Below are 25,593 nucleotides of genomic sequence, written 5' to 3'. Positions count from 1 at the left end.
GGCAGCATGAGCTGCTGAGTGATGCTGGGTGAAATCTAACGTGGACTTCATGTTTTTTGGAGCCACAAGCTGCCAGGCTGAACCTGCCAGAGGGACCCCCTCTTGCTGTGCCGCACAGTGTAGGCATTTGAGGTGAGCTCTGTTTGTGCAGACAAGAAGCAGTGGCCAGAAGGGCACAGTTTGAGAGGAGTTCACCACTGCAGGGTTTGCTTTCTGTATCAGCTCCAATAACACAATTCAGGGACAAGTGTTCCCCAAGCACTGTGGAACATACCCTTTCCTCTGCACATTGGGAAATGAGGCAGCAGGATAGAGAAAGAAGGGCTGAACAGGAGTGTGATAGGTTTGGAGTACACAGAAGTATTGAGCATTTAAACTTCTGGATTTGCTAGCAGGGACGAGTTGATTATGAAAATTACATGGCTGTGCTTCGAAAGCTTTGCTCTTCTGAAGCGCTGAGTAGTATGCAGAAAAGTGAAGTAGGGAAGGGGAAAAATGATCTAGTAATCCCATACAAAACCAACCCAAACACAAAACCTCTCGACTTCTTGCCCAGAAAACAGAGGAAATGCGGAATATTCATTAAAACCTGAGGTGAAGACTTATAAAAAGTATTATTTAGAGCATCCATTTCCTGGTATTTTACCATAGTGTCCTTTCTAGGGCCATTGGTCACTTCCAGCCTTACTGACTCTCTGAGCAAGCTGCAGTAGACTTTGAATGCTGTAAACATTCCAAGTAACTTGGTCTTTTTTTTTTTTTCTGGCTCCTGGCATAACTGTCTGTTTCATTTACATATGCTTGTCCTGAAGGACGTTCCTGCTTCCTCTTAAGGTTGGTGAAGGTAGATTTAGATGGCAGCGTTCTGCCTGTAGGCTTACTATGGATGCAGAAAAATGTTCCTTAACTTCAAAAGGACTTCCTCTTTGGCTTTCTGGGATGCTGAAATGCTATTACTTTTATGATACCTTTCAGAAATTGTAAGTAATGTATTTGTCTGCCTTAAGTGGTTGTGCTGAGGAAGAAAAGCCAGCTTGGACAGCCCTCAATTTTATGCCCCAAGGTCAGTGTGAGGCTTTTTTCTGGAGTCTTGTTTATCTCCCTTCTCACACTCCTACCATTATACCTGCTTCAAAAATGGTCAGAAATAGTAACACTTAGCAGAGGCTGGAAAGATGTGGTTTGGGTTTAAAAGAAAAACAAAACAAAGAAAATTGCCTGCCAGGCAATGACACGATCCCTCTTCAGAATGTATCCTTTACACTTTGCTCTTGCCAAGATCATTTAAATGTGGTAGCAGCTACAGTAGGAAACTTGCCACACTTATAAATAAACAAAAGAACTACACCACCCTACTGAGCTTGTTGAGCATTCAGGAGCTTGGTCAAGAGTGACTTTTGTGTCAACACCAGCAGCCAGCAGGATTTCTGAGGCAGAAAAGCAGCTTTATTTCCCATTGGAAGTGTTGACAAGTTTTGAACATTTTGTCTCTGGAAAAAGGTTATCACTCCTCAGTGAAAATTTCTGTAGGAGCAATGACAGTAAATCTTTCTTTTCACTTGGAAACTACTGTGAAAACATGATCTTCTGAAATCTTCAGCAGATAAATTAGTTTGGGATATTTTCCTTGGGTTGTTGGGTTGGATGTTCTTTTCTCCCTACCAGGTTTGTTGACTTGCTTCAAGCATTCAAAGTTTATTGTTGCCTGAAATGTTTTCAGTCTTTTGTTCTGTTTTCTGCACTTGAATTAAGTGGTTTTGCCCAGCCTGGTTATCTACCGAGGTCCTGAGGGAGCAGCTCTGTGCTGCTCTGTGTCAATGGGAACCTGCTGTTAGGAAGCTGACACGAAAGTTCATTTTTCAGTCCCATAAGACACCAAGGAAACTGTTGCTGATTCACCTCTACATGAAAGCGACAGTCAGCCCTGTATTTCTGAGTAATTACTGGCGTTAAAAATCTGCAAAAACACATTGAATCTGAGTTGTTGCTTTTATAATCATGCCACTTTGAACATAAAGTTAGGGTCACTCATTGAATTTTTTACTTGGAGCCTATCAAAAGTGTCATGCTGGCATCTCTAGGAATCAGCAAAGCTGAGACCAGGACTCTCACAGAAGGATAAAAGTCATTATTTCATGTTTTCATTACATCTCAGCTGGATTTTTGTAATTCCTTTTATAGTCTGTGGAGTCTCTGTATGGGTAGCATCACTATCAAGGAGCTTAAACATGTATTTGATCACCTCATCTTCACACAAGGCAGCAGCATGGCACCATTTTCACTTGCTCTCCACCCTTAAGAGGCTGCCAACAGCTGTCTCAGGGTCAAGGCACTAACTAATAATAGTAAAAGGTTGTCTTCTCCAGGGAACACTGTCAGGTCAATACGGGAGTCAAAGAAGCTAAAACATCCAACGTGATGCAATCATTTGTAGCAGAGGCTAAGCCCAACTATGGTTGGTGCAGCGAGGGGAGGGATTTCTCTTTGTCTAGCCAAACTACACAGCCATACTGCTATTATCATCACCTGATATTACATAGATTCTAACCTAAATTCAGCTACGCTGTGTAGCAGTGGTGAAAATCTATTGATCTCAATATAGGCTTTCCAGATGTCTGTCTTCCTGGGAAACAGTTTCTCTCAGAGTAGTAGGAATGGTATCAAATGTAGCTGAAAGGTCACTAGCTGCCTACCACAAAGCTAAGCAGAGCCTCAAAAGTAAAGTATTCCAACAGGTCTTATATTTGAAATGTAAAACCAAACAGGCTCTCTGGAAGAAAGTGACTCACTTTACTTTTATGAGACTGATAGGAGATTGATTTGATACTGCAAGCAGAGCAGCATTTTATAGAAGGGTTTGTGCTTGTTCCGCAGACAGTTCGTGACAAGGCAGTCCAAAGCACATCTTTATGTGAGGCACTCAATCCTAAGCTGAACTGAATGGAAAAGACTAAACATGAGTTTAAAGAAAGGATTTCAATTGGTTGGATATATGACTCTGAAATGCGTGCTAGTTATCATGATTGTAAGTGGGAAAATTGATGAAAAATGCTTCAAATTTATGTCTGTCTCAAGAGCTGCCATTCACATACACTTGCCATGGAGATTAAAACACAACTTAATTTCATATGTTGATGAGCAACCCATGAAAGTCCTGAAATACTCTGAACTTTTATAAAGGTCCTGACAGTAGATTCAAAGAGAAAACTAATTACTGAAAAGGGCAATATTTTCCAAATAACATTACAATTAATAAGCAGCATTTAAGGTGAATTAATAATCTTCTCATATAAATCCAAAACCAAGTGAATTCCATGTGAAGCAGTCCCTATATTTGTAAAGTGTTAAGGTATATTCTCAGTAGGACATATCTCAGGATCCAAATTAGTCAAATAAGTAATTTATACCAACTTAATAATTTATTTCTATATTACTATGTTCATCCTTATGTACTTACATGACTTTCTTATATAACAGATATTGGAAAGATCTTTTCATTACCACTTCAGAGCAAAAGTTGAAAGTTGGGTGAACAGTAGGCATTCAAAATGATTGTTGAGAAGACAAAAATCCATTGGATGAGTCTTACCAGTTTAAGAAGGAAAATCTATTTTCTGTAAGCTGTACTGTAATCCCAATAGGGAAATGCAAACAGTGCTATGTTGGGTGAATTCATACAATACAAAACAAATGCTAGCTGGCATTAAAAAGCAGTGTAGGGGTGATAAAAATATATAGACCAAAAGCAGCAAAGTACTGTCAAAAAGATGTATCTCCAGTATGGGCTTTATTTATTATAAGAAGATCATCCCATGACAAATATCTCTGTTCCCAGAATCGTAATTGATGCCACATGACAAAATGCTGTGCCCGTCCAATTGTGAAATCTCACCTCTTCATTCACTCTGCTGCTACTGCTGTGGACTCTGTTGTGTCCATCAAAGTAATTTTGAATGTAAACTGGTTTTACTATTTTTACCTAATCAGGCCTATTTAAAAGTAAACTAAGGATCCACTGTGAGGCCTGGCTAATGCTGCTCTACAGGAGATACGGATAGGATCTCTTTTTTTCAGTGCTAAGATGGGCCTCCTTCCTTTAAAAACTTTTTTCTCTGCTTGCTTGCTTGTTTGCCTTTATTGCTGGAAAACTGAACTTAGAAAAGTGAATTCAATATGATATTTGGAAAGCAGCTGTTGTGCTTGTTTTGCCCCTCACTCTCACAATCAGTGAGTGTTGATAACTCAGTTTGTCTGAATTGTATCTTTCTCATGAGATCACCCTGTTCCAGCTGACAGAAGCCCTCACCCACCACCACACAACTTGAATGTAGTACTCAAAGCAGAGTCCTCTGGGAGTGAGACTTTCCCTCTCCATTTTAAATGGGGAGCAGACTGAAAAGTGTATTTGAGGAAAACAGAACATCTGTCTGGTTGCTTAAGAAGGGAATTGTACTGGAGAGAAAGTAGGTAATTCATTCCAAAAAAAAATAAACCGCCCATCTGTCCTCCTGTGGCAGCACTTCTGCATTTTACTGAGCCTTGGTACTTGATTCATGTGCCTGGTAAAAGGTTCTCCCCCATGCAGAAATCCCTGGGGAATAGAAATCTTCATGTATTTTCTTCTGAGTAAGTCCACAACAGCTTGTGCTTGCTTGAGACAGTGGGAATAAAACACCAAGAGGTGTTAACTTGCATGACCCATCAAATCCAATATTGCATCTGCAGACGAGTGTGTTAACAACCACTGTAAAGAGCAGTGAACAGAGCAGTGTTCACATACAGGGCTGCACATGGGTGTCAAGCGGAGTGTCCGTTTTGTGACAGGTTTAACTTATTCTAAACAAATATGCATCCTCATGCCTCTACCATTCCGCATCTTCCCTGGGTTGCTAAATAGATAAAATTCATATTTATTATTTACTGACTGTAGGCAAATCCCTGAGATCTGAACTTCTCTAGGTGCTTGCAGGAGTACTGCCTTGGTGAGGACAAAGTGAAAAGGAAGATCAATGGCTCCAGGCCTGTAATTGCCATTAAATTTGTGTATCTGAGCAGCTCATTATAACTTTTAGCTTCTTTAAGCCTTCTGTATTCTGTCAAATGCTAGCCCTTTCCTGTAGCTTAGATTTTTGCTTACTTTGTTATCTGCCTGTTTTACAGCTTTAGTGACGACTATTGCCATTGGTTGCCCTGATTCTCTGGTAAATCTTTTACTTTATTACTTTTTGGCTTTGTTTGCCTAGGATAATTTCAAACTCCTGAATACATACATTTAAATGCTATACATGACAGTTACTATACCAACTTGATACATTTGATCCTGTAAGTATCTTTACTTTATCCAACAGAAATAGATGTGCCCCTTTTTTCAGATTATCATTTAAATCACTGCAATAAATTACAGTTGTTCTAAAATTTTCTTGAGATAATGTTGGATACTGAGAATAATTCCAGTAATGACACAGGAACAAGTGCAAATGCCCCTGAAGCATTCATTAAGGATTGCTTAAGAGGTACACTGTGCTTATGAATCCTCATGGGCTACTTTAGAAATCCTGAGATGGATTCCTTAATTCTCATGAGATTTCGCACCAAATGCAGGACTGAAGTTGAAAATCGATTTTTTTCCCCTCCTTTTAAGTAATTTAGCCACGTCCAAACTTGCTGGAATAACTATCTAAGAACTGGGAACCGTTTCATGAGAGAAAAACATTTCAGTGAGTATACAGCCTTCACAGGGTGCCAGGGATCTTCAGCTGCAACAAAAGTCCAATTATCGTTTAGCGATGGAAGAATGAGTTATAGCTTCAGAAGTAACAGCTTTCATCAAGAAATATTGTTCCTGCAAGTTCTTACCCTCCATGTGTCAGATAATCAGGGAGCAGCATTGGGTAACAGCACACTGAGGAGGGCTAGGCTGGATGATAGGTAATTACTATTGATTAGCTTGTAACTCTCTCTTTGGAAGTCAGATGAGGCACAGGGAGGTGTGGGTAGAGCTGAAAAATTACTTTTTATTCATTGAAAGAACACAGGGACATGTTTTTCAGCAGTGTATGGTTACCTGGGTGTCCTAGTAAGCAATTTATGCTATTCTCATGTTCCTAGGGTAATGATGGAGTGCAACTGCCCTTCAGCCTGACCACTGCTCCTTGCTTATCTCTACCAAAACCGGTGGCCCTTGTTTAGCCACCGAGTGCTCTCTGTAGGACTCTGTGCAAGTATAACCCTTTTTACCTCTGCCAATTATCTTCTTCTCTGTTGCAAAGACCACTTGTGGGAATGTAGCCCTGGCATTTGTTTTTCTGCTATGCTTTGTAAGCAGTGCAAGTTCTTCCACTGGACCACAGAGCTTTGCTTTATTGATTATTTTTGTACTCTGCTCCTCTGGATTGTCTGAATATAGCTAAACCCAAACAGAAAAAAGGCAGCTATGGGGGATCAAATTGCATTTCCTGGAGAGGGAATTCAGGCTCTGTGAGGAGGGACTGGAAGGCAGTAGCTGTGGTAGATTAGATTGATTTTTATCCACACATATAAATAAGCCTTCTGAATAGTAGTTGCAGCAATTGGCAGAATTGTTGAGCTTACCACTTTAGCAAGGGAAAATCAGATGGATTTTACTCTGCTGTGGTGTTAATGTGATTAAAATCTCCAGATGACAGTGTCCATTGATCCAGAGCCCTGCAGAGATGTCACTGTTTGGGTATGCTTAATGAGGTCCCTGGAGAGGGAAGGAAGTAAGTTGAGTCTGGTTTCTTTCCAGTTTTGTCAATGAAAAGGACAAAGAAGTGGTTTTGGGAGCAAGGTGAGTTGTGACGAGGAAAACTGCCAACAAGAGGGAAGGGCTGAAGGGAGTGGCCCCACATTGAATGATTTATTGCTGAGGACTAAAAAAAGGACTCATGCAAGGAGCACAGTATCTGCTCTCACTTGAAAGCCACAGAGCGAGCTGTCACTTTAATATCTCATTTCCCTCCCCAGAATTTATCACATGGGAAACTAATAACCACCCAGGCATGTATGCATATGCTTATGGATATATAAACCTGCACAAATGATATATTATTTCTTAGAGCCATGTAAAATATTTGCACAATTTTAAAATCACTCTGAGCTGGCCTGGCTTCAGGTTTTTGGTCCCAATGGAAAAAAAAGCCGCTTGATTTGCATTGAAAGGCCTATTAAAAAGACATCTGGATCAGATACAGTAGAAGGTCTGAAAGGCAAGGCTTGTGTGCTTGCTTCAGTGATGGGGGTCTTTTTTAGAGATGGAAGGGGAATTCAGTCAAATTTTGCTTTGGGATTTTGATAGGACTGAACCCAAACCTCAAAGCGAGAATGAATTTATCCAGGGAAAAGTCTTCTGCCAAAACGAGTGATAAAAACTGTGAAGATCAGCACAACTTTTACTGACACATGTGGCACAGAGAGCTAGAGCTTCTACTACTGCTGACCACCAGATTTTAGGGTGGGCGCCACACTGAAAAAACCATATGTTATTCCTCATTTCCCACTTTTCTTACCCTTTTTTTTTTCAACAATATTGTGGCTTGGACTGCTCCCTGAATGAGACTCCATCACCTTCAAGAAGAACAAGGGAGGACTTTGTGTGTGAGCTGCAAGACCTATGTGTTCTCCTTCCCAGTCAGAAGATGGGCAGCAAGATGTTAGAAGAAATGTTTTGCTGTTGGGACTTACTTGTTAAATTCTTGGTGGTTTAATGACCTTGCAGAGATGGTAACTATTTGTGGAAGTATGTTTTGGAGGCACCCAATTCCGTTACTCAGAGCAGTGGATTATATAGAGAGAATACATAGCAGGCATATATAACAGGCATGGTACTTAACACAGCATTCATACGGTTCCTGCTGCATTCTCCGACTATAGCCTAAGTGTATTTCCAAGCTTTTGAGTCAGTCCTGGGATTTTCTGTCACTCTCTAAAGGAACCATATCGTAAACAAGATACGGCAGAGAGATGCAATCCAGCATCTGAAATGTGTTTTCAGTGGCTTCCCGGAGCAGAGTAGCTGCACAGAGTATGGTGCCACATTTTGAACTCTGTAGTACTAAAGCTATCTGGAAGGACTCCTGCCTTCCCCAGTCTTTGTTTTCCCTCCTGTGATTGACAGCAATGAAATCATGTCATTAAAAAGAAAAGTAGAGGAGAAGCTGTCTTAGTTGTGTCATTCACCGGTCCAGTTAAATCAGCGTGGCCATGCAACCAGCCAAATCAGCATCACTGAGCAGGCAGGCAGCAGGGAAGTGGAGGCAGCAGTCTGACTGTAGAGCGAGCCATGGAGTAGCTCCCGTGCAGGAGGACCACTCAGTACAGACACAGGAGCTCAAAGCAGGGAAGAGCCACACAGACTGCACACCACTAGTTATTGCATACAGCTCCTTGAAGAAAATGGACATTATTAAGCAATGCATTCCCTCACCTGGAGAAGTAGAATTGCAAGTGGGAACTACAGTGTTAGCCATTTCAAGCTTTCAGGGAGTTTAGGAAGCTAAAGCCATCTTTTGATCTAAAACAGTTTTGAAAATTGTGCTTTTAATTACAATAGCACAGTCATTATGAAGGATATAGATACCTTATGGCCTTTCAGACACATGAGCTAAAGAGTTCTGTGTTCTTTTTAAAGGATGAGATTAATAAGTGCTCTTAAATAACTACTTTGTTAATTTTTGCAAACGTGCTTTTAAAGGTGTTCAGTTACCATAGGGAGATGTATCATGAGAACAAGGTGGGGTTTTCATATTTTTGTCTTGTTTCTGCCCATTGTAAGAAAATAAACAATGGTCCCAAATGATTTTATCAGTAGGCTAGGCCTTGGAGAACAAGGGAGTTTCTGTGCTTTGAATTATCTGTTAGCAACTGAATTGGGGTAAATGAGCACGTGGTTGTCTAAACACAGTTACAAAGGGGTAAAATATGGTAGCACAGACCTCCTTCTCTGATTTTACAGTTCTACACTAAAATTTGTATTTACACTAAAATTGCCATAGACAGAATGAGCGTGTCACCGTGGTTCGTCAGCACCAGAGGAGAATTGGTAACATATTTTCGCATCTGTGCCCAAAGTTAGTTTTGTTAGAGGAAAATATGGTTGCCAGTGTGATATTTCTTTTCCCCTCAGCAAAGTGCAAGCAATATAGAGCAGAAAGGAGTTCAGCTGAGGTGCACAGTAATGGCATGATAGTCTCAAGCCCCAAACACACAAAAAGTGAGCATTGCAGTCTTCTGCAAGACTGACTTTGAAATAATGAGATTTTTTCATTTTACAGTGACAGTTCAGTGTTCTGTTTTTCTCTGTGGTTGACTCACTGGTTATGTCTTCAGGCTTTTCTTTCACAGACTTTCCTTCATAGACAAAGGGTAAATAGAAGCCTTTTAAAATGAACTTCCTACAGAATCAGCTGCTGCTGAATGGGACTAAAACCTACATTTTTGTAGTTCTATCAACAGAGGGAAATAGTAAAGAAAACCAGGATGTTTTAAAGAGTATTGGCACTGAATTTTCCACCTCACTAGCATGGTTTTTGTACCTGCCTATGTTACAAGGAGTTAGGCATCCCCCAGTGTGGATTCTGATCCATACCTGATTTTCTGCCCGAGTTCACTGGTGCAAGTAAGTAGATCAGCAGGGAGTATTAATACAAAACAACTACAGTAGTTAGAACAACAGCAAAATTCTCCCTATTAAGGCAGAAGAATCCAAATATTTCCTCCTGTGGCAAGGTCAGCTGCAGGGGTCTGGTCCTACGCAAATTCAAGGGGAAGGACAGTGAGGGAGAGATAGAAGCAGGGATGCTCTTAAAACTCATTCCAAAACTCATTCTCTGTGGTTTGTGTCCAGCTGTGACAGGCCAAATCATCCCTATTTTTCTGGGGAGGTAGTTGCCTAATATGTCAAGGGAAAACAGAGGGAAAGTCGTAGTCTTGACTGAGTCTGTGTAAGGCACGTCTGGTCTTCTGGCTAGGTCAGGAAGTTTTCAGCTATTTGTGTTTCTAGGGCAGCACAGCTTTGTAAACTTGCACTGTATTTCTCTGGGCATCACTGTATTTTTAGGTCTTGAAAGCATGCTGCCAAAACGTCAGATGTGCCGACAATGAAAATGTGATGTTGAGAGGTGTAACAGCAACTTTTTATGTCTAAAAATGATTTATCTTTAAGGATATAGGTGTACCTTGGGTGATTAAGATGGAGAGTTTGGGACTTGGAAGTTTAGAGAATAACTTTCAACAGTGAAAAGAAAATCTATAGCAGGTCGAAGGACTCTCTGTAGAAAATTTGTCCTTACTGTTAATTCAATAATACTGTTTTCACTGATGCCCAGTGAGGTCAGACCTCTTTCTGGTTACCTCAAACGGACTGCATGGATAGGACACTGGACCACAACTCATGATGTTGCGCATCATTTCCCATTCTGGCTCAGGCACAGATTTTTGACGGGGCACTTATTTCAGTGTGCCTCACCTGTCTGTCTTTGAAATGGATCTTATGGTTAGCCACCTTACTGGGCTATCACAAGAGTAAAGGCCATTAAGGACTGTGAAATATTCACTATTGGTGAATATTCACTGTTTGGTGAACACATCCAGTATGTGATGAACACACTATTGGTGTATTAAATATTGGTTAGTACAATGCTGAGTTTTGGAGATGCCAACACGGACATAGGAAGTCTGAAAGAAGTTAAGTCTGAACTTGAAGAGACCTTCAACTTATGAACAGCTTTGTACTTAGCAGTTTGTCACACAGGGACATCTGACCTAAAGCAGTTGCTGGCCTGAATATTGTTGAGGTGTTGGTAATTCTGGGACAGCCCAAGCTGGAGCTGCTGGGTCACTTGGCTGTTGGAAAGCAGACAAGACCAAAATTCTGGTATGGCAACAGGAAGGTCTGCTCTGCGGAGAGAATGAAGATGTCCTTTTCATCACAAGTGGATTGGATGACAGGGCCTTCTGGAGAGGTACTTGGATCAGTTCTGGGAGGTAAGATAGAGAAGTGCTTTGCAAGTGTTTTATAAGAACAGTCTTTCTGCAGGATTGGGTCTTCTCTCCATCACTAACCTTGGTGATGCTTGAAAGCACTTCAGTAATGTTGAAAGATGATGAAACAACAGCATAACTACATTATTTTCTTAGGCATTTCGTAGAAAAATAACAGTTGGGCTAAGTTCATCAGTTGTAATTTGAACAAACGTCTCTAGGATTTCAAGGTAACTCACTATTAAGAAGTCCACTCTTTTAAATGCTTGTAAAAAGCCTCATAAACATTACATTTAGAATTAAGAGAAACCAAATCCATGGTCACTACTATTTGTTTTCAAACTTTTTTATCACTTGCTTAGATGAATACTGTGTTGCTTCACTGACCAGGAGACTGATAAATTTATTTTGGAAGATGAAACCCTCAGTTCCACAAACCTAACAAAATATTTTTGGTAACCGGGTGCAGACTTACAAAGCTGGTTCTTCTGGTCAGTTATCAGTTATGAATATTTCATATCGGCTGTCTTTGTGTCGCATTGACCATTTAGGATGATGGTGTCAGATCCTTTTCTAGACTGCTTTTCTGTGAGATTAGAAGACATGTCATATTGCATTGACTTAGGCACAGCTCTCATTAACTCTTTGAGACCAAAATAAAAGTCATTAATGCCATGTAGGTCACTGAAAAACAGCCAGATGATCTCTTTCAGTCATTGCCCACATTTCATTTCTACTTAATGATCAGTTTCTTAATGTATGGTTTCTCACTGTACAGTGAAAGTACCATGATTTTGCAATCACAGATAAGCCTAAAGCAACCTTATGGTTTCTACACCTGTTTAATTACAAGAAGGTCCATGGTTTTATGGAACTGCATTTGAATACAGTCAAGGCAAACTAAGACAGGAGTCACATCTCATGTGTTAGGTAGTTTGTCAATCTTTTATTGAAACTGTATATTAAAATTTTCATAGGCTTAATTAATTCCTTTACTCTTTTGGAGAATTTAATCCATCTGGAAAACCCAACTTTTTTAATATCGCGCCATCGCGTACTGCACATTGCCCAGTGAAGGTAGTGCTGCTCCTCCCTTCCCCAGCAAAGCTGGCCAGATGTGCGTGAAGGTGCACACCACTGGAACAAAAAAAAACCAAACCACAAAAAGAGTTAAGAGGTGATTCATTTAAATAATTAATACATAAATCAATAAATTAAGAGATCTAGCCAGTCCACAGGCACCCAAGAGCAGCTTGGGTGTTGGAAAGCAGAACAAAGCAATTGTGAATTGCCCGCAGGACCCACGTTTGCTTTCTGTTATACTCCGTGAGCATGTGCCCGTCATAAGCCAGGAAATGTATTCCTCACTTGCCCTTTGCTTCCATATACTGGAAGGTTGGTGTGTGACAGAAGGTCTTGCCAATCCTCTCCTCATGGAGGAATGAATGTCGTGTCTGTCAGGCAGGCTCTTGGGGTTTTAATTCTTCTCCTAGCCTTGAAACACGCTACATGTCTACCCACAGAATGATTTTGGCTCAGTAGGCTTTAAATAAGCACCAGGCACCAGTAAAAGTCAGTACGCTGTTGGTCCATAATTCTGGTAAGCACAGACCATACCCTAATATGCTTTCCTCATTTGACACCACCCAGATGGCCAGTTTCACCTGGACATTCCCTTTCATTTTGGCTCAACTTTATAAAGAAATTACCATCATTACAGCCATATCCTGGGAGAACTGGAGAAAATGCAGTTTCATATGTTTGGGGTTTTATTTTTACAGATTATGAGGGCAGACTCCCATAAAATCTCCTTATTTAATTAACAAAATTTTGTTTGACAGTCTTCTCTTTTTGGCATAAAGGTTAGCAATTTCCCAGAGTGCTCTGCTGCTGCGTGGCCTGAAGCCACCACAAAATGTAAGCACAGATTTTAGTTTGGGAGCAGGCCAGCAGTTCATTAAATCTTTCATCTTTCCCACTGGTTTGATAGTATAATCACCACAGCATTAGCAAAGCAGCAAGCACGCTGTGATCTGACTTCTTCACCTGTCTATACAGATAATAGTTTATGTATATCTTCTTATAATACCGCAGTGTATATAGCATGCGGTCACCATACAAAGGCATGTTCTCGGAACTCCTGCACTGTCTGCTAGGTAGGACCTGTCCTCATGTGTTTCCTCAGTGGAAAGGGCCATTTCCCAGTGCTGGTCTGCCAACTTTATCTGAAGTCACCTAGGAAAAAATAATTCTATGCTAAGCTGGGAAAAAACATTCTCTTTGCTGGTTTGCAAGGCAAGCGGCCCCTTCAATGCTTGCATCCTCTGGAAGTGCCTCACTGTCTTTTGAGTCAGCCAAAGTGGCTGAAGCAGGGTTTTATAGGAGACAGATAGAAATCTCCTATGAACAGTTTCATTTCCAGCAGCAAAATCCATCAGTTTCTTAAGAAGGCTGTCACCTAGCCCTGTCCCTGCTGTGTCATCGGCTTGGTGCGTATCGTTGATGTACTGGTGCTCTGGGACTACGTTTCGTGAGACTGAAGAAGGTAAGAGTGATTTGAAAGCAGCTCACCCTTATCAGGTGAAGAAAAGCTCTGTAAATACTTCCAGAGAATTAGAAAGCAAACCTACCAGTTGTGTTGCAAAATTGCTTTGTTACGAACTTACTTTTAGGAACTAATCAAAGAGCACAGGGAGTAAATGGCCGACAGCTGTGAGATGTTCCTTCACATGGAGATGCGCCCACCTCGGTACATGCCGCTTGATAATACCAGGAGTTTCTGGGTTTCTTTACTGATTTGGGGGTAACTGCCCTATGGGGGAGTTCAGAGCTGTCTGATGAAGGTGGCTTCAGCTGCATTTCTTCTCAAGAAACTTAGTTCAGAGAGTTGTTTCTCTAATAGCAGTTTTCTCTGTGCTTTTTCCCAGTATCAGTTCGTATTTTACATGTTTTCTGTTGCTTGGCTAAGCACATAAATATTCTGCTGCCCTTTTACATTAAATGCTTTCTCTAGGCTTGCTCTTGGACTTCGCTGCCGCCCTGACCAGTCAGATTGAGGGGTCACTGTGCATCCTATGCTCCTGTGCCACAGCATTAGCAGCACAACTTGTTTCTCTTTTCTGAGGACAGCAGGTTTTAAATCAGAAGGGCACAGAAAGGCCATTTTATTGTGTTAAGAAACCAGCTCTTCAGCGGCAGAAGCAAAACTTGATATGGGCGCTGAAATGCTCCTGCTCAACAGAACAGAAAGGTGAAGGTGGTTTGATTTGTCACGAAGGAAGGTGTAAGAAGCTCCGCATTCTTCACCTGCTGACCTTTAAACATCTCTTGAATTCAGACTGCTTCCTCTGTAAAAAAGCCCCCAAAACACAACAAAACCCATCCAAAGAACCTGCTTCCTATTTTTTTCTCAGTGTTAACAGTACAAGCAGGCTGCAGTCTGAGGGCTGTGATTGCACATATAAGGTGATCGTGGCTGCTCTCTCAGGAGCACTGTTCGATGTGGCAAGGAGGACCACGTGCTCTCCACCACCCCTCCTGGGGCACAGACTCACCTGCTGGGGCTCCTGTGAGTTGCCATGTAAGCAGGTCGGGGCAGAATTAAGATTTCCTCTCTCCTCCAGCCAGGCCCCAGGCTGGGAGCTGGACCCAGACCCACACCCATGGCAGAGGATAGTCTGACACCTGGGAGACTGGTTAAACCAGCTGGGTTCTGGGCCTGGGTGTTGAACAGCATGTGGGTCTGGGTAAGGAGGGCATTGCTTGAAGTCCCTACCAGCTCTTCATTTTGTGCAGCACAGCTGGGTCTTGCTGTCTCTGGGCTCCCTGCTGCTCTCTGCTGGTGCTATGTATGCAGGATGGCATGCTTTCGAGCATAGATAACTCCACTTTTGACATGTACCTTGTAGCTGACATATTTTATGTTCACCTTAGCCATAGTCAAGACCTCTATCCCCTTCAATGCCATCTTTGCCTTGTTCTGCAGATAGAATTTTCATGGGGTGTTTGGTTAGTTGAAGTTGTTTTGTTAAGATGCAAATGAGAGCAGAGAATTTTGGCTCTGTGATTATCACAGCACTAAAATCATTTAGGAAATGCTGCTATGTTCTGTGCTGAACTTTTTATTTTTTTTAGTGTGGAGTCACATTCCCTGGTGAATTCTGCAGTGTTGGTCCTGGGCTGGGATGTCCAGAGGTGTCAGGAGACAAGTGCAGTGAAGGGTCCACACAGAAAACCACTCTAGCAAAAACAGGCATTGTCCTTCTTACTGCGAGGAGGAGCTGAGCCTGCTACAGCAGCAGCTGGGGTTGAACTGCTGCCCTGTCAGGCTTTTGAGAAAGAAGTACCTCAGTCCCTCCTGGTAAGTGGGATGGAAGGAACAGAAAGCCCTAATAGGCTTTGGCCACTAACGCCTTTGTCTTCCCATCAGCTAGCTCCCCAGCCCTCAATTTCCTTCCTTCATGCTGCACCTAACCCACGCATGGGATGCATTTTAAGGCCCTCAGTTTTTCTTGGCAATGTTCTGGTAGCAGTGGGGATACAGGAGAGGCTTCTGTGAGAAGCTGCTGGAAGCGCCCCGATGTCTGATAGAGCCAATGCCAGCTGGCTCCAAAATGGACCTATCACTGTCCAAGCCCATCAGCAATGGTGGTAAATGCCTCTGGAATAACATAGTTAAGATGGTGGGGAAAACCCTGCACAACTGCAGCCAGAGAGAGGAGTGAGAACATGTGGGAGAAGCAGCTCTGCAGACACCAAGGTCAGTGAGGAAGGAAGGCAGGAGGTGATCCAGGCACCGGAGCAGAAATTCCCCTGCAGCCCATGGTGCAGCCCATGGTGAGGCTTTGTCCCCCTGCAGCACATGGAGGTCCGTGTTAGAGCAGGTACCCACCTGCAGCCCATGGAGGATCCCACACAGGAGCAGGGGGCTACCCAAAGGAGGCCGTGACCCTGTGGGAAGCCGCTGATGGAGCAGGCTCCTGGCAGGACCTGTAGCCCTGTGGAGAAAGGAGCCCATGCTGGGACAGGGGAAGAGTCTGAGGAGCCCTCCCCTGAGGAGGAAGGAGCAGCAGAGACAACATGTGATGACGTGACCATCAACCTCCATTCCCTGTCCCTCTGTGCTGCTGGTGGGGAGGAGGTACAGAATTTGGGAGTAACGTTAAGCCTGCGAAGAAGGGAAGGGTTGGGGGAAGGTGTTTTAAGATTTAGGTTTTATTTCTCATTATCCTCTGATTTGATTGATAATAAATCAAACTAATCTCCTCAAGTTGAGTCTGTTTAACCCGTGACAGTAATTGTCCCTGTCCTTACCTTGACCCACAGTGATAGAGTGGCTTTGGTGGACACCTGGTGTCCAGCCAGTGTCAGCCTACCACAGCCTCAATTGTAAACAGATTTGCGAAGGAAAAGTATGAGTTTTTATTTTACTCGTGGGTACATTTTGGTCATATTATGGGTAGTAAAATATCAGTTGGGCAATTGGGCATTTGTTAATCTACCAGAGAAGTCACTGCCTGAAGGCAGGAGGATGTAGGACATTTTGAGTCTGAATAGATGAGAAAGCTGCATTAGCTGGTGCAGTTCATTTCTGATCAGTCTCTCTAGTTGCAAAAGGCTGTAATTGTACAGTAATTTACTGCTACCTGATTTCTGAAATCACTGCAAATGATTCCCACCAGACAAACTGCTTTGGTAAGCAGTTCATTTCAATACCTCACAAAAGCTACAGCACAGAGCAGGGCGAGGACAAAATGAAGCAGAAGTGATTACTGAGCAAGCAGTGTCATCACTGCTGCACATCATGTCTTTGCAAGATAGAAATTTGTTGGTTGATCTTACCTTAGAGAGCAAACAAGATTAAGTGGCAGAGGCACAAAAAGCAGTCCTGGCTGTCTGGGTCCAAGGAACATTTGCAGGCATGCATTAGATTTTTTTTCTGTCTCCAGTGGCCTGTGCTTGTTGGCAAGGTAGTGTTTTGGCATGCAGCGCATCTCATAAATAGCTACCTGCTCATGGCATCTATTTAGGTAATTGAATCATTTTGCCATCCCCCTTACTTATGAAGCCTTCCCTTGTGAATTATTTGCAACTTGTTTTTTACTGATTAAAAATGCGGATTACTCTGACTCACACCATGTAGAGCAGTAGCTGGAGTCACTTCTTCTGGAGTCATGGAACTAGAGGAAGCCACCGTCCTGTGTAATTACAGAAAGTAAGTGTGGGAGCGTGAGTGCGTGAGTGCACTCCAAGGAGAGCTCTGCAGTAGCTGCTAAACAGAAAGTCAGGAAGAATTAATTACATTGGTATAATCTCAAGGACAGCAAAGTGAAACTCTGTAATCCCCACAGGGCAAATACTATTTTGCTCTGTTACCAGTCTGGATTAAATCCCTGAGTTTCCATACTCAGTCACTTATGGTTAGGTCAACATTTGCCTGTTTTTCAAACAAGCAGCCTTCTCATCTGAGTTTGTGTTCATGGCACAAAATTGTCTTTGGTTTTAAAACTTTAATAACGAGTGATATTTTAGAAAAGCAGTACAGTTTCTGCACAAAGAAAGCTATATTTCTTGCAGCTATTTGATTTCATAATTTAGAATTTCCTTTTTTCCCCACTTTAATGTCAGAGGTATTTGCTAATTGGAGAACCAATGTATCATTAGATATTCTGAATGAGCTTCCTCCACCCAGTTTTTGCCACCACCCAAAACACTGGAACAAGCAGCAGCCTGTCTAGCTTGAGGAGTTCACTGCCTCAGGAAGTGATGAGATCACATCTCTGTCAGGATCTTCTCTCTTCTCGGGAATGAGAAATGTAACTCCTGAGAAAAAGGAACCAAAGGCATGTGTTAAACACTAGAGAGAAGACACAGAACAAGTTGTACCTCATTTCAAAACTCCTCCTGCAGGCTTTAGCACTCTCTGCCGAGTTAAAAGGACCAATCTCCAAAAGACATGAGAAAAGCATGTTGAGAAAGCATCTCTGGGGGTGAGCAACCCTACACAGAGAGCAAGTACTACAGGTTGCATACTTGATAAGAATACTGCACTTTTTTGCATGCAGCCATGGATGAACTTGAGAGACTGCAACAGCTATCTTGCCTAAGCCTGGGAACGTGTGCATTGCTTTGGGCTGTGCTAATGGGAAAGCTGAACTTGGCTAAATTCCTTCAGTACACCAATACTACAGCAGAATGGTTTTTTATTTGCACATAGCACAAGAGAACTCCTCTGGCAGTAGAGACCATGAGCAACTGTCACGATACAAGTAGCAGATAATACTAGTAGCTTCTTAAGTGCTCACTGTAGTCTGAACTTCCTGATGGCACAGTGAAATCTCAGACATTGAAATGTAATGGTGTGGGAGTCAGGATCTTAACACCTCTCCATCTGAGCTGCATCTGACAGAGTATTAAGAACACCATGCAGCATGGTACTCCACTTGGTTGAAGAGTGCTGGGGACAGCAGAGAGCAAGGTACATTGCTCCTTAGCAGCAGGTGGGTTTGACTGAGTATATCAGTGCCACAGATTTGGAAAGCTAATTACTTTGTGCAAAAAAATATATAAACTTAAATCAACAGCTTTTGTGCTCGGCAGGCTTACTTAAACCATGATCAACTCTGATCAAGTGCTGTAAGAACTGCCACAGACTCACTTTTTGAGTCCGCCTTGATAATTCTAAAACACCTTTTTAAAAGAATGCTGACTTCACAAGACAAGTAGCAGATAATCTGTAACTTGGATGAACTGTTCCTTATTTCACACACTTTGCATAAATGGTAGCTTGCATTGCCCACATGTGTCTACACATAAGTTTTAGGTGGCTTGGTTTGCTGCTGTGTGATAGTCACAAAAGACACCAAGGCAGAGCAGGAACCAGAGGATTCATGAGTAGGACAAGGCCACAAAGAAGTTAAAGGGGAGATAAGATCAGGCAGGGTAGTGGCAAAGGGCATATGATGTAGGCATAAAATAAGACATACTCAACCCCAAATGAGATTGGGTTTTTCTTTGCTCCATTTTTCTGAAAGCTGCTTGTTTCACCCAGTATTCATCAACTTCTGAAGGGCCAACAAGTGACAATGGTAGACAATAGGCAAGCATGTCCTTGCTGTAAAACAGCGAGGCAATTCCTTCTGCAGAGCTCCTTGCTGCTGAGACAGAAGCCTTTGTTCCTTACATCAGCTGAATATCTTTTGTTATCTGAACCTATCTCCTCTTTGATTGCACTAATTAATACCATTGCAAATCTCTTAATGTTTCTCATTTACAGAACACTGTTACCTTACACCTCACTTTGATGAGATGTGAGTGAATCTGCTATTTACAACTTGATTCAGCTAGTCAATTCCTCTGTTAGCAGTGACCTGTTAAGAGATGAAGGTAGCACATGCACCAACCCTGACTGACACCCACCATCAAAATCTATGCACCCTACCTGGGTTTGTCTGTGCTCAGAGCTCCTGTGCATGTGAAGAACACAAGGCAAGACAAGAAAATGCTGAGGAAATCAGAAGAGGGAATTGATCCTGATTATGTTGATAACAGCTCTTTATCAACTCATTTCTCGTAGTCTCCCAGCTGTCAGCATTAAAACTCTGCATGTTGTTTTCTGCTGAAGTAGATGTCTCCCACTGCTCCTGAAAAGTGAAGGATCATTCCTGTAGTAATGAAATAAAAAACACTGACATTACCATTCCAGACTTTCACCAGGGGATACAGCTGCAGCCCAGTTTACAAATCTGAGCTCTGAATAACTCCCTAGAAGCTAACAGAGTTGCTCCAGCATCAGGCTCTCTCAAACTTATTATTTCAGCACATTTCAGCCTTTTTCTCATAATGATTTGAACTGATGGCATGTAGATTTCAAGTGTCCACTCAACTTTCTTCATTTTCTCTTTTTGTTTTGAAGTATATTTGGTGCTGTTCGAACTGGTGCTTATATGCTGTACATTTTGATGACCAAAGGCCTGAAGCAGTCAGTGTGTGATCAGAGTTTTTACATTGGACCTGTCAGCAAATTCTGGGCATATGCATTTGTGCTAAGCAAAGCACCCGAACTAGGTAAGTACCCTCTCTCCCTTTCTCTCGCTATTCATATTTAAAGCAGAAATGGCTGTGCAGGAAGCTCAAGAAGGGTCTCAGTGTTGTCAGAAGCTTGTTTTAGTCTTAGAAAAACTGAGCAAACAAAACCAGCCTCAAACTCTGCATGTTTTAGTCTCTAGAGATTAAGCTTGGCTGAAGTTAGAGCAATATGCAGTTGAAAAAGCCTATTCCCAGCCAAGGAATAAATTGCAGTGATTATACGTAACAGGGCAGTCAAGAGGTAGGAGCAATTCAGTCCATACTTTTTCCTCAGCTACTTGCAGGCAAATCTGAGTAGCATAACTGGTGTCACTAACCCCGTGGGTACAGAAGTGAAGGGTGGGCAACAGCACCTGTGTCAGGAAGAAGCTTTGAGTTAGGTTCTGCCTCCATTATGCAGCATTCATCCTTAAACACACATGGAGGCGTACAGTTATGAACAGTAATGTGCTTCCTCCCTAAACACTGAAAGCTGTGGCTGTCTGCTTCCTCCAAATAGAAACCAATTTCCTTTAATATCCCTAGCTCTTCCAGTCCTGATTCTTATAAACTCCTGTCTCTCCAGCTTTTTCTTTTTTTTTTTAAGAATACTTACGATATACATGCCAAAGCCAACTTAATAGGAAGTCTGCATATGTTCTCATCTCATGGCTTATTAGTGTCAGAAAGGATTGTTTTGGGAAGGAGGAGCCATCAATTTAGCAGCCCCCCAGCTTTCGTTTTGGAGGATGCCCTTATGAAACCTCAAAGGGCTGTAGCACTCACTGTGTTCAGGTGTACAGCAAAAATAAGTCTTTACCTTTCAGCAGCGAATTTGATTCAGCAAATTACAAGGACACCAATACATCAGCATAAAAACTGGAGAGAAGCAAGGCACTATTTGCCTTGCTGTGTCAGAATCTCTTGGTTTCATGCTGTTTAAATTACTGCAAAACCACAGAAATCTACTTATTAAAACTGGAAAACATCAGCTAGAACTGCACAGCACCAATAAATTGAACATATGATTATTTATTAAAATGTGAGTCAACATCTTGAAGCTAATGAAGTAAACAGTAGCATTACGGCTTATTACTGACCTTGTGCAGACAGTGCAGTTTTGGTTCCACCCATCACTAGTATTCATTACATGGATTTCCTGGGACAGATACATGTAGAAATAAGTTTCCAGATTCAAATCTCAGGGATCTTTTTGGAAACACTGTGTCTATAACAATAGAAAACAAATAGCATGTATATATACACATATGTAATTGAGATGCTCAGTGCAATAATGAGAACTAGAAGGAAGGAAAAAGCAGGAACAAAGAATAAAGTTTACTTTTCTACAGTAGCAGCATGAATTTGCAGAAAAGGATGTGCATTTCAACATAAGCCAAATTTCTTTCTAGAAGCATTTTTTCTGGTAATTGCATACCTTTTGGTACTGGAGGTTGCATATGCAATAACTTTTTGCATAGTAGCTCAGAAAGATCTACTGCATTTAACTAGGTTCAGTTTGCAGGTGGGCATTTGAATCTGAGGACTTCAGGTGCTGTGCTGCTTCCTGTTGAGCTGCATTTCTCTTCTAGTCACAGTATCTAATGGACTATCTCCCAGTCAGAGTCGATACAAGTGCATCCATCTGCCTCACCTCAGACTTCGACAGATGATGAAACTACAAGTAAAATGCTAACAAGTAAACCTATGGAGTTTTCAAATGGGTTATCCACACAGGAAAATGTGTATATTTTGGTTTTCCGAAGATTGCATAGAGATTAGGAGCCAAGCTAGCACTCAGATCAGACAGATCTGAGGTCAGACAGATCTGATCTCAGATCTGGAGGTGAAGTGGTGGCTCCAAAATAGTGTGTACTCCAACATCAGCAAAAGGAAGAGAGCACTGTGGTAATTACAGGATTGTTCGATATGTTTCTCATTTCCTTCCTTTTTTTTTTCCTTTTTTTTGTGTTTTGTTACAGGTGACACAATATTCATTATTCTTAGGAAACAGAAGCTCATCTTCTTACACTGGTACCATCACATTACTGTGTTACTTTATTCTTGGTATTCCTACAAGGACATGGTGGCTGGCGGTGGCTGGTTCATGACCATGAACTATGGAGTACACGCTGTTATGTACTCTTACTATGCCTTGCGGGCTGCTGGCTTCAGAGTTTCACGCAAGTTTGCCATGTTTATCACCTTGTCGCAGATCACTCAGATGTTGATCGGTTGCGTGATCAATTACCTGGTCTTCTCCTGGATGCAGCATGGCCAGTGCCATTCCCACGTGCAGAACATCATCTGGTCCTCTCTCATGTACCTCAGCTACTTTGTGCTCTTCTGCCATTTTTTCTTTGAGGCCTATATTGGCAAAACCAGAAAAGAAAGGAAGGTTGACTAGTAGTAGAAACGAGAAGCCATAGCTCAGGGTCATCAAGAAAAACAAAATTATAAGAAAAGAAAATGGCACAAGGAAACACATATATGTATGGTGCAGCTAAAACTTGGCAGCTTAGGGAAAGTTAGCTTGGTTTAACCCAGTAAGTTTATGATCCTATCATGGTGAGAACTCACTGAATTCTACTGTATCTCAAAGGACTGCTGGTGAAAGACAGCTTCCTTCTTGTACCTGTCTGCTCTAGAAAAAAAAGGAGAAAAGAAAGAAGAATAAAAAAAAAAAAAAAAAGAAAAGGAAAAAGGAAAGAAAAGAAGAGAAAAGAAATGAGGGGAAAAAGGTTAACATTAAACAAGCATAGTGTTTTCCCAGGGTGGAGGAAAGACTTTTATTTAAAAGAAAGTTTCTAAATCCTTTCTGATATTTTTTCAGCATTAAACTTGAACAAAACAAAGCAGAGAGGTTACAAAAAGAAAAACAAATCTGCCTGTGATAACAGCGTGATTGCAGAATTAAAATCTTTTCCATGTAGGGTTGATACCTTTAGCCAAAATGAAACCCAAAAGGTGGTTTTCTGCATGGAAGGTGGCTGAACTCCACGCTGTGGTCATGTATGGAAAAGAAAAGAGATTGATTTCTCCACTATGTACTCTGCCAGGGGAGCAGATCTGGGATACAGAGTTGTCTCCCTCAGAAGGCAGAAAGGAGCAGTACTTTTACAAGAGTTTAATGTGAAAAGATGCACTGTTGCAATACATATCTCAGAGAGTTCATTTTCCAAGTGCATTTTTCACTTAAAAGCAAGGAGTTTTTACAGCAGGATAAGTCATACAGGGTTAAATCAATCAATATTTGCTAAATTACCAGGGGCTAATAGCAGAGGGATGTTCAGGAAGGAGGGGGAGGCAACTGTCCTCGTGATTTTTAGAAACTACCTGTTAATTTCCATTTAACCCGCAGCAACACTGAATTAAATGGGTGAAATCGGAAGAAATCCTAGTTAGCGGGAAGAGAGTGATGTATCTGCCCACTGTTTTCAGAACAATGCCCTGTGGTACAATACGGATTCTGTAATTCTGTGGACACAAGGATACCTGCCTGGGTGGGAAGAGGTGTCAGGACTGTGCGACATTGGGAAACACTGTGCTTCTGCATCTGCCTCCTGGGCAGTGCAAAGATGTTCAAAGTGCCCTCCTCTGGTCATGTGGAGATACTACTGCAAAACATACTTGGAATAGGGTTTTCTTGAGATTTGTGTAGAGAAAAAAATAGTCAAAACGGAGTAATTTTGCTGCAACAGCTTAACTCTAAAGTCCAGAGAGAATTACCCTTCATTAAGTACATCTCCCTGCAGAATCTGTGCTGTAACATCAGACTGACCACTTCAGAAGATGCTCTTTCTTCTCTGAAGTCAGCTACAGATATAAGGAGAAGCGTATTTCACTCTGGACCTTAGAGAGTTAGTTGAGAACAGCCATATTCTGTCAAAGACAAGTAGATTGCATTATCTGTGATATTCCAGTCCTTAAAAAGCCAAATAAAATGTGTAAAAGTTCCTAGTATTTCAAAGACGCAAGTATGTAAACTTGATGTTAAATGTGTTAATGTAGTATTCTAAATTGTATCAGTTAGGTAGTTTAACTAAACAATTAGAAGAACTAGATCAACAAAATAGGGGCTGCTGTTCCGCATAGAATATACACACACCTATAACTACACCCATATACACATTCTGTGAATTGTCAACAAGAAAAAAAAGCCCAGTGGCAGAGAATCACATTTCCTGGCTAATGCAAAAGATTGTCATTATCTTTCTTGCTTTAATTTGAGATTGTACAGTACAAAGATTTTTTTTTTTATTATGATTTTTAGCTTTAATTGTGCTGTCATTCATGAAACAGAGCTGCTTTAGTATCCTGTTAAGAAATGACAAGGGCTTTTGGTGTCTCATTATATACAAAAGAAAAACAAATAAAGCTACATTCCATGTTATGTGAATGGTCTAACAAATCAAAAAGCCTTTGGAGGCTAAAATCATAATTATAACAAGCAGAAAATGAGTTTACATTTGTGTTATTTAAGTTATTGATGTGCTGATGTTATTTTATGGTACACAACAAATAGCAAAATGTGATATGCAGTAATGAAGCTATGATACTCATTAATAGGACTACTGTATACGTGGAAACATTAGACAAAACCTTAAATGTGCAAACCATTTTGTTATACAGCTTGGGAGTAGATAATTATAATGCTGAATAAGCCTTTTTCCTCATGCTTAGTTTTGCCCTGGCTAAGAAGCAGCTTAAGACCAGTTGAGAGTGGAAAAGGCAAAATTAAAGTCAACTGCAATTCGATGAGAAGTGTTAGTAGAAGCTCACCATCGTGCCATTTAGACCCTCAGTCCTGTGTGTCTTAGGTCTCTTAAATAAAGCAAGAGGGGTTGGAAGTGTCCTGGCATCTGGAGCTGAAGCTGGAGCAGAAATCTTGGACCCTGTGAAGTCGGTGGAGATTTTGCTCTGCTGTGAACAGAGCCACTGTGTCTGATTGCCTTTACCTGAGCAGGAGGGAAGGAACCACACACATCTCAGGCTAATTTGAGGCTTATGGCTAATGATTTGAAACCCCCTAAACTTTATCAATATGAAGTAACACCACGCAAGGCAAGGACTCCTTGCTCCCAAGTTTAACACAGGCAGAAGACAGGATGGGTTGCAAACAACCTGCCATGTTTAGTATGCTGTTTTCCTGAGTTACATAAGGGGAAAAGCACACCTGTGCATGCTGGATCGCAATTCTGGCAACGCCGATGCTGACTTCAGCAGAGCAGGGATACACCACTCTTACCCCATCCTTCCAAAGCCCTTGCGGGCACCATTGCACTGTTCCCAGTGCTGCTCCATCATATGAAGAGCACCTCACCAGCCAGGGAGAGGCGGGCAATGGCCACCTTCCTTTTTGCGGCTCCTGCACAGAATCCAGCCAGAGTGACCTCCTCAAGACACATTGCAGGTGTACCCCGGCATGCAGGCACTGAATTCAGTGGTTGTCCTGGCAGGTGACTAGGCTGCAGGCAGGCATATGTATAGGGAAGGGGCAGTAAGGTCAGGCACACAAGGGACAGTGGT

General features: G+C 41.8%; 1 protein-coding gene across 1 annotated transcript in view; it reads left to right on the top strand.

Moving 5' to 3' along the window:
* The window catches only part of ELOVL6 (ELOVL fatty acid elongase 6), a gene marked incomplete at its 5' end in the record, with an annotated part of 76,394 nt that extends 53,378 nt beyond the window's left edge, over positions 1–23,016 (top strand). Inside the window, 2 exons of the mRNA XM_080628409.1 lie at positions 19,913–20,064; positions 22,047–23,016. Coding sequence (XP_080484535.1) covers positions 19,913–20,064; positions 22,047–22,471 — 577 coding nt within the window. The 3' untranslated portion in view covers positions 22,472–23,016. The remainder of the gene's footprint in view (positions 1–19,912; positions 20,065–22,046) is intronic.
* Positions 23,017–25,593: the final 2,577 nt, after the last annotated feature.

The sequence above is a fragment of the Psittacula echo genome (genome assembly GCF_963264785.1).
Source record: "Psittacula echo genome assembly, chromosome: 1".
Classification (NCBI taxonomy): domain Eukaryota; kingdom Metazoa; phylum Chordata; class Aves; order Psittaciformes; family Psittacidae; genus Psittacula; species Psittacula echo.
Note: the sequence above shows the minus strand (reverse complement) of the source record. Positions and strands in the feature narration are given on the sequence as shown.